Source organism: Rhagoletis zephyria, unplaced genomic scaffold, assembly GCF_001687245.7.
Source record: "Rhagoletis zephyria isolate East Lansing unplaced genomic scaffold, Rhagoletis_zephyria_1.1 Rzeph_scaffold_14522, whole genome shotgun sequence".
In the NCBI taxonomy this organism is placed as follows: domain Eukaryota; kingdom Metazoa; phylum Arthropoda; class Insecta; order Diptera; family Tephritidae; genus Rhagoletis; species Rhagoletis zephyria.
The window spans coordinates 3,301-12,695 of NW_016171591.1; the positions used below are offsets into that span (position 1 = coordinate 3,301).

The 9,395-nt window shown below is 34.5% G+C and overlaps 1 protein-coding gene across 1 annotated transcript; it reads right to left on the reverse strand.

Annotated features, from left to right (window-relative positions):
• Positions 1 to 7,653: 7,653 nt before the first annotated feature.
• Positions 7,654 to 8,963, reverse strand: LOC108378604 (uncharacterized; the record flags this gene model as incomplete). The annotated part of the gene is made up of 2 exons (XM_017634909.1): positions 7,654 to 8,166; positions 8,755 to 8,963. Coding segments are annotated over 2 exons (526 nt in total), but the record flags the coding sequence as incomplete, so codon positions are not given.
• Positions 8,964 to 9,395: the final 432 nt, after the last annotated feature.

A 9,395-nucleotide genomic window follows, 5' to 3' on the forward strand; every position in this document is an offset into this window, starting at 1 on the left:
TTAAGTACTTAAAAGTTGTAAAAGAGCAAGCGGTCAATTGAAGTTATTTGCGATTAAAATGTTACTTGTAATTACTATTTATTTATAAAAATTTCAGAAAAAAACATGTAAGAGGGAAAATAAACTCAACGCGGTTATTCACACCTTTCAGGTTATTAGGTTAACTGGTTATTTTAGTGTATTTTATATATTTCTTTACGACGCTCTGAAGCCTATTCTTAAATATTTTCAGAAATCTGTTAATTTAATAGAAAGGAGGTGTTTTTAAGTACAAAAAAATATTTAAAAAATAATAATCTATTAACAACAGATTTTCTTAACATAGAATCTCTTCTATTTTTACAGATTAATAGATATTAAAAAGAGCTGTGCACTATAACTTTAGAATTTATTGTGCCCTCTTCACTTTTGTTAAACCTAAGGCCCTGAAGAGTTCAGACCTTGTATTGTACCCAGAACTCAGATTTATCTCGCGTGTCCTTGAAATAGCTCCGCATTTCACTGTAAGATGCAATGGTGTCCCTTTGGACGCGTTACAAAAGCGGAAAAGATCATTGGACCAAATATCGGCTAGATTCAAATCGTACTGCAGTCTACTTACATTGTCCTGTAGGGATGCCTATCGATTCGAAATTTCTACTTTAGGTGATTGACCAGAAATTGCAATTTCTTTCAACAACATACCCCATACAAGTACTTTGCGTAGCATAATGCTGTTGAGCAGCGCCAGTCATGTTTTCTTATATCTCTCTTATCATTCCCGAGGCATTTTTTTTTATCTATTGCCAAATAGGGCTGAGATCATTATTCGTACTGATAGCGTTTCTTCCGTCATTTCCACCGACATTGTAGTTACGAGGCCATAGAAAGTTCTCCCTATGTCTTCTGGAGATTTCTCAAGCCAATGCAGGATGGCAGGCCGTAGATGCCTTTTCCAGAATAGACTCGCTTCAGTCAGCTTTGCTACACAGTGTAGAAAGAGAGTTTTTTTTTTCAAACCACTTTGTTCGCTGTAGGGCTCGGGAAAGTGGGGCTAGTTAAAGCTGAGAGTCTAACTCCTCCACATGCCTAGATGATAGATATGACCCTTCCACCCTACAAACATGGCGTTCGGTTGGTTGCGCTTACTATCGCCGGATGCGCCTGTTTTTTAGACTTACTGCACGCACTATTCTTAAGCTAACGGCTAAGCACAGTTAATATTACCATAATGCATCAATGTTAAAAGAGGGGGATCTATTTGGGTATACAATATTATAAAATCTTTCCAATACTGTAATTATTTAATCACGGGTTTGCAATTGCCTGTTGAGGGGTTAGAAAAAACTTGTTTTAATTTAGATGGCGTAATGGAGGGACCCATAGAAAATCGTTTGCATTAAAAAATGGCAAAATAAACAAGAGGCTATTGTTACTGGAAGTCTCCTGAAGAGAAAAAAGTTTTCCGAACGAAAAACATTTTTTTTTCAAGGATTTTATACCATTTCTACGAAAAAGTGTTTATTTTTTCGCCACATTAAATACACGGAAAACTTCATGGGCTTTGAGGCAATTCAGAATATCGACCACTAACCGCCAAAAAGGTGTAAGCGAAATTTTTTTCGAAATTTCATTGTTGAGGCAGACATACTCCTAGAGCACCTAGATGCATTTCTGCATCAAAAACAAAATTTATAAAAAAAAACATTAATAAAAAAAGTAAATACGGGTCTTTTTTATTACATTTGAAAAATCCTAGGGGCTGAGAGCTTAACATTTTAAACTTTTTTGGACCACTCTAACATGCATACATATTTACATATGTATGTATTTAGTATCAAAAATTTCCTATTGAAATATGTATTTAAAATCTTTTTCCTGTTGTAAACCAATTTCAAGCCCTTTACTTTCTTAGAATAAAGAATAATGCTAAATACTATATTTAGTGCGAGGATTGTGCATTCAAGAGTTAAAAAAAAACATTATGTTGCTTAAAAGAATCAGAAACTAGCATTCAAGGGCTGAGAAAATGTTGAAAGTGCATTTGGTAGATATGTAAATAGCAAAAACGTAAAATTCACAAAGCTAAGGCAAGAAGAAGAAGACAAGAAGAGAAAGGTAAGTATGGAGAAAAGCGTAATTGGTTGCAAAAAATGTGCTACTTGTGACTTGAAGTGAAGGAGGAAAAAATTAATCAGAAAATTAAATTTTTATTCATACTCATTGAGTGGCGTTAGAACCATTCCACTTTGTGTTTGTTTTGTGAGAGAGTAAATAATTGATGTACAAATGTTGAGTAAAAAGGCACATTTTTGGCGAAAATACAACAATACAAATACAAAGTACATTTATGTAAATATAGAATACAGTGATTGGCGAATGGAATACAGTGAGTTTAAGAGAGTGAATGTGGAATGTTTGACAACGATGGAAATAAAACTTGCAAAATACAAAAGAAAACAAAACCGAATGAATTATTTTTCATATTTTTTTATGCGAGACAAAGTACAAAGCAATTTTGCGAAACAACTGAACGATTTTTGATGGTGAGCTTCTGGTAAAGTAAAGTGAAATTTTGACAACTTGAGATGCTCAAGCAAATGGCAATAGGATTTCGGTGAGTTTATCGCTCGCCACAATGTTGTGAATATCGATATTGGAAACTAATCAAAAGTTTTTCATACATTTTTGTATCGATTTGTGTTATCACAGCTTCCTTCTCTCTATCGATATATAGTCGCTATCGATATCATTTCAAATGCGCGGTATTCACAAACCATGCTGCTTGAGCACATCGCATGAAAGTAAGCTACTAAATATGTACAATCAAAAAGATTAAAACCAAATTTTTATTACTTTAAATAAAACAATTGCGCAATTTTCGAATTGAATTTTTTTTCGCAAATTTGTACAAAAATCAAAATTCAACACTCAAGTGTGAACACAACACTTTAAATAAAATAAATTTATTACAACTTCAGTTATTACTTCACCACGTAGGATTGCAAAAATTATATGTAGGTATACTATACATATACATATTAGTATGTAAATACATAGATATTTATCATAAGAAATACATATTTATACCTGGGTGGCATTGTGTCCATCATCATTTTGTTGCTTTGACGGGAGGGTGACACTTGCGAGGAGAGTAATACCGAACAACAATGCAGCTATGTTTGTATTAACGTTAGGGCTTACGTTTACGCTTAGGATTACGTTAATAGGTTAAAAACGCTACTAGGATCTGAGAGTGTGTGTGTGTCAATGTGCTTATCAAATGGCCTCGATTGAGTTAGTTGCGTGTTTTTTTTTTGTTTTTTTTTTGCCAATTATTTAAAATTCCTTTACTGGGTTGGTGCTGTTTTTAATATTCGTTAAATTTTCGTTTTTTTTTTTTTTTAGAGATTAAGTTTAACTACGTTTTGTTTTTGTTTTCCGTTCAGTTAAAAATGCTATTGAATGTGGTGCTTCTTCTTTTTTTAGTTTTTTCGTTTCCCTTGTTTGTATTTTATTTTTTATTGTTTTTTGTTTGTTAATTTTTCCTTTCTGTTATAATTATCACTTTCTGTTGTTCTGTGTTTTGCGTTTATTGGCTTGTTGTTGTTGTTGTTGGTGAATGTCTTCGATGCCCGCAGCAATTGGTGGACATTTGCTGCATCTAGCAGCTCTGGCTCTGGCCTTTGAATTCGTTTCGTTTGATCGGGCCAACAACAAAAAGAAAAAAAAAACAACAACAGCACGTTGTAGCAGAATCGTGTCAACTTCAACTGAACAGACTAGTTAGTATCTGCAAAGTGCGCACACTTTCATACGCACCAACAACAAGTAGCTCACCGCACAGAGCACTGCTTATTTGCGCTTATCCTTTTGCGTTTGGCTTTGTTACTGTTGTATTTTTGCTGCTAGTTTGCTATTTTTTTTTATTATCGTTAATGCTAATGTTAATGTTGGCAATGATAAATGTAATTGACATATTGAGGGTGCACTTAAATTAACATAATCTGTTCAGTTATTGCACAATTCTGTGGTGGCGCGTGGACGTCAATGGCGCCGCGTTAAAGGGAAGGAAGACCAAATAAATCGTGGACAAATTCGTGGACAAGAATTACATATACATATATAAATGCATTTAAATTGACGTTAGAGAGTGAGAGAGAAAAAACACACGATGAATGGAGGGAGAGAAATACAAAAAAAACAAAAACAACAACATATTATAATGATTGCATTTTAATTATATGCGTGACTCGTTAGTTAGTATTGGTGAAATGGTTATTAAATGTAGGTGTAAATACACATTACCATAACTACCATAAAAAATGAGTAGAGCAAAAAAAAAAATATATATATGATTTTAATGCATGAGCTATGAGTGAAAAAATGCAAACAATAAAAAAAAAAATAAGGAAATCAATTTATTTTCGGTCATTTAATACAACCAACCCAACCTTTACCAGGATTAGTCGGAGATTGCCTCCCTATATAGGGTATGGAATAAACGACCCGCCTAATAATAGAAAGCACCTCTTTAGGTTTCCCACTCACTCCATCTGATACCTAATCAACAAAAAGGTGTACCGTTTGGAGACTTAGTTGGGGAAGTTAGATAGGGAATAGCTTGCTTAGGGGATCAGTACTACTTTATTACCATTAGTAACCATCGAAAATATATATTTTTTTTTATAAGTTTTAATTCTTTACAGCTCGTAGCTCTATCTACGAAAATGAATGGCTGATTAGTTGGTTGAACAGGCCACTCTCCTGACAATGAGGGTTAACAGGCAAAGTCCTTCTCGCTGGTAGCCACGAGCAGCACACGGTACTGAAAGAAGTCCTGACATGGCATTGTGAAGTAGGAATCTATGCTGCACCACACAATGCCGTTTCAAACCCCTAACGCCGTAGCTGTTGGAAGGAAACCGCGACGGTATAATTTCATCAACACTCCCGACGACCTTTCTGGGGTGGACATTAGCCACATGTTGAACTTGAAAATATTTTAAGTAATGAACAGCTGAGGTAGCATTCAAACTGGTAGATGAGTACCGAAAACTGGGAAGATACAGTAGGAACCATTAAACAGGACATAGCTGGGGTTATCACAGAGACCTTTTTATCGACATAAGCAAGGAGGAGCAACGACCTCTACATAACACACTAAATCCTCTTCCTAACCGTTGAAATATTTTTAAATAGCAACATCATTTTTCAGACGACGCATGCAGCTCCCAAACAGTAACTGACCGCTGCAGAACCTTAAACGGGCTAAATGAGGAGCTAGCTTTCGCCTGGTATGGCTAAGAGATGCCACACCTGTTTCATTTATTAGGTTTATTTCGTATATGCTCGCTACCTGTTAACTCTTTATGACTAAAGGAATTACCTATTTTGGGAAGCGAATATAAAACTGAAAGTTTATTTGCAAGTTTTCATTAAAAATTTTGAAAACATACAATCACATGCCAGGGATAGTGCTCTACCTAATTAAATGAATTAATGTTGAAATGCCTTTCTAGTTTACGATTATTTTTGTTTAAAAACTCAAACCACTATTCATTCGAATGGCCATTTATTGACTACGGCAGCAACTCCTAAATTAGGCACCGCAGATTGGTGTCATCCGCCAATTGGCGTATTATGTCGCCATTGTCGCTGCCAAGCGTGTCTAATCACGGCAATTTTATCAAATTTTAATCAGAAACGCAAATAATGCGACACCATTTCACTTTAGTGTACGAGTTTTAGGAAAATCTTATTTGTTTGGAAAAACAGAAATAAATAATTTATTTGTTTATTTGCGTTTCACAATAAATAACTAAATAACGGTGCATTTGGAATTTCATGCCATTTTATTGGTTTGTTGAAGCGAATTTTATTTCATTTGTGATTGTGTCGCTATCGAATTAGGTTGGTCGCATAAATTAATTACAAACCAAATAATTTAGAATACAAATGGCCGAGAAGCATAGATCACGTAGCGTGTTTGTATGTAGATACCTTTTGGATTTATATACAAACATACATACTTTACATACATTCATTTGTATGTATGTGTGTATGTGTGTGTATCGTTGTGCGAACGGACTAAATTTCTGTGTGGAATTTGTGAAATGCAGTTAAGTAATTGCATTTGCATTTGGGTTGCGTGCAAATAAATCACAACAACAAATCCTTATCACTGCCGACTGCGTTGATTGCTCTCAAATACAATAATATCCACTTAAAATTATTTGCGTGGGCAAACCTAATTCGCATTTAATTATTAAATATTTCAAATACTAATGAGCATCCTTTGGTTTTTGATTGGTGTCTAACTAAGCTTCAAATACTCGTCGTTTGTGGTAGATCAACTCCTAAATGTATGCACTTCAGTGCAGGAAAAAATATAGCTTTAAAGCAGCGAAAAGGCAGCTGGCTAAATCATTTGCAACTTTTAAGTTTTACGTGCTAATATGTCACATATCCAACTTTGAGATATAAAGTTCTTATTACCGCCTGTGCCATTGGATGTTAAGCCTAAAAAATTTCCTTTGTGTTAGCAGGATATCTGAGAGAGCCCCAAGCTTGCTACTAACCTCTGTTTAAGCGCTAAATATTTTTATTTTAGTGTAGGCGATGGGTGCCAAACTCAAAGGATTCTTACGTAAGGAATCCGGCCAATCCAATACATACACCAAATGTGGGTAAAATTACTAGATGAAAGCTCAAATGAAACAAGGATGGTTTAGAAGCCAGGACGTACTCCTTTAAGTCGGTTCGGAGCTTCCATTCCTAAATAGCAGCAAAGCATCAATGTTTCTTGTTTTGTAGTTCCCACCGATAACCTTCACATATTCGTTGACTCTCTGTTTAAATTAGACTACGCAGGCTTTTTAAAAGAAATCATTGATGTGTACAGCGTTACCAGTAAAACGCGACTAAATTAGGCATCTAAACCCATACTGGAAATACTGCTCCTATATACACTTGTTTGGCCGTTGCTTTTCAGATTCGATGGAATACATAGTCCTAGGAGACTATGGCTGCGGAGAAGTTCTTAAGAGATAGTAGAAACTTTTTGAGATGGCGGCGGTATTTGCGGCACCTTGAAGCTATCTATGTGTTTTCTTCAACAACTTCTCTGCTTTCCCGTACGCAAGCTGTGCTTCCACTTTCCACACTGAGAGAGAAATCGGCACGTTCTGTCGGGCAATGCACTCTGCCACACTTCTAGAATAAGTACCAATAGTGAAATAGAAAAATATTTAAATTTTCCCCAACTTAAGATCTCTTTACCAAAGTTAATGGCTCGTTCTAGGTAGATTTTTAAAATTAGGAGCACCAAATTTTGTGCTCCAAAAGCGTGAGACTAAAAATTTGATCATTTAATTTGTTCGCAAATACTGCATAATTGTAGGATCATACCTCATCATTTAGTAACCTCAGGAGATGAAAGCCTTGAGTGGCTCATTTAATGAATAGTTTCTGCAGTGCGGCTCTAAGAATTGAATAGTCATAATCAAAATTTTCGGAATAAAAGCAGGCCTGTCGAGATACCGGCAACATGAATAGATAAGAGAAGCAATGTGAAGTCCCCCAAATTCTAGTGGCATAAGCGACAGTTGCATACTTAAAGGTAAACCAACTTTTCAATGAGAGCATAAATAATTAAAATGAATTTTCCTTCAATACAAGCTAAGTACTTAATTGCTTATCGAACTCTCGCTTACCCGCACTTTTGTTTTTACTCATTAATCAGTTATGGAATTTAAACGTTCAAATTAAAAAAGACAAAAATATGGAATGAGTATATACAGCGATGACACGTAAAGAATGCTTGTGAGATGAGAAGCTGATAATGTAGTGTGATTTACGATATATGAACTTAAATAAATAAATATATAAGTATGTATCTATGTATATATGTATGTACGTATGTGAGTAAGCATATGACTAGCGTGAAAATGAGACTAAAAGAGAATATATGTAGGTAAGTAAGTAAATGAAGGGTAAATTTATCTACGTACTCGAGAAGCAGTTGGCGCAGTGTTGCTTCATCTTCGCCATGACATCTCAGTCGTGATTCACGATTTTCATTGCGTTCGCTGTTGTTGCCGTGTCGGGAACGTTTTGGCGCGTAACTAAAGGAATGACGATAAAAACGTCCACCATTATTTACGTTGCCACCACGATGGTGTGCGTCTGCGAAAGGGAGTTCGAAAAAAAGAAGGTAAAGTAAGTAATGGAGACAAGAGTGTGGCGAGAGTAATACGATAACAAAGAAAATTAAAGACTTAATAAAAAAAATTTATACAAATTTTAAATTGAATGAAAAAAAAAATATTGTAGATAGCAAGTATTCACTTGAATGACTCATCTAATTTATTATAAATGTGATTAATATAAATATTTTAGTTTTTTTTTTTTATGTCGAACTTCCACTGGGCGTTAAATGGCAAAAATTGTAATGAAAAAGTTTTTTTAAATGACATACATTTTTTGTCAAATCAATTCTCATTGGAAACTCGGTATTATGCCGTATTTCCACTGGGCATTAAATGACAAAACAATTTCTTTACAAATTTGGGCATTAAAACACTGGCATCGTTATATTAAAAATAAAACCCATTAGGTCCGTTTCCACACGCCAATTTTTTATAGTAGCATAATTTTTATAATTTTGATCTGTTCAATGCCTGGTGGAAGTTCGGCATTAAGCCCGAAAAAAATGAATACCACTATTTTAACTCAGTTTTTAGAAGTTTAATTTTATGTCAAACATTTACTCACCTTCTGGTCGCAGGCGTACGGGAGGCGAGGTCAGCTTGAGTGTAGTGGTGGTTGTTCTTGTTGCAGGCGGGGTCTTACGTCGACCACCAAAAACATAATCGTAAGAGTCTTCGCTCAAATTGGACACTATACGAATGCGAATATGTTCGAAATACACATATGTACATATATTTTTTAAACGATTTTTTTTTTTCAAACGAACATGAGAACTCTCGAAAAAAAATCATTAAATGCAAAATTAAAAAAAAATAATTAGAAACTCATAAAAAATAGTAAATAAAAAAAAAAACTGCATTTATACTCACTCTACGAAATAAATCAACGATAAAGCGACACGAAAAAAATAATTTTTTTTTTTTTAATTTTTTTCACAACGCAAACATTTGCCGTAAATGTTGGAGTTTTCATAAATTTTGCGGGTTAATTTAATTTTTTAATGTTTTTTGGTGTTGTATTAATATTGTATTTTTTTTTTCATATATCAACGCGTTGAAAAAACACACGCAGAAAAGAAATAGAGAACGAGTAATTTGATTTGTGGTTAGCATTTTTTTGTAAGCTTTATAGCAGATATTATTTTTTGTTGTTTTTGAGTAGCTGATGTGCATGTTTTTGGGTTTGTTGCATGTACATATGTATGT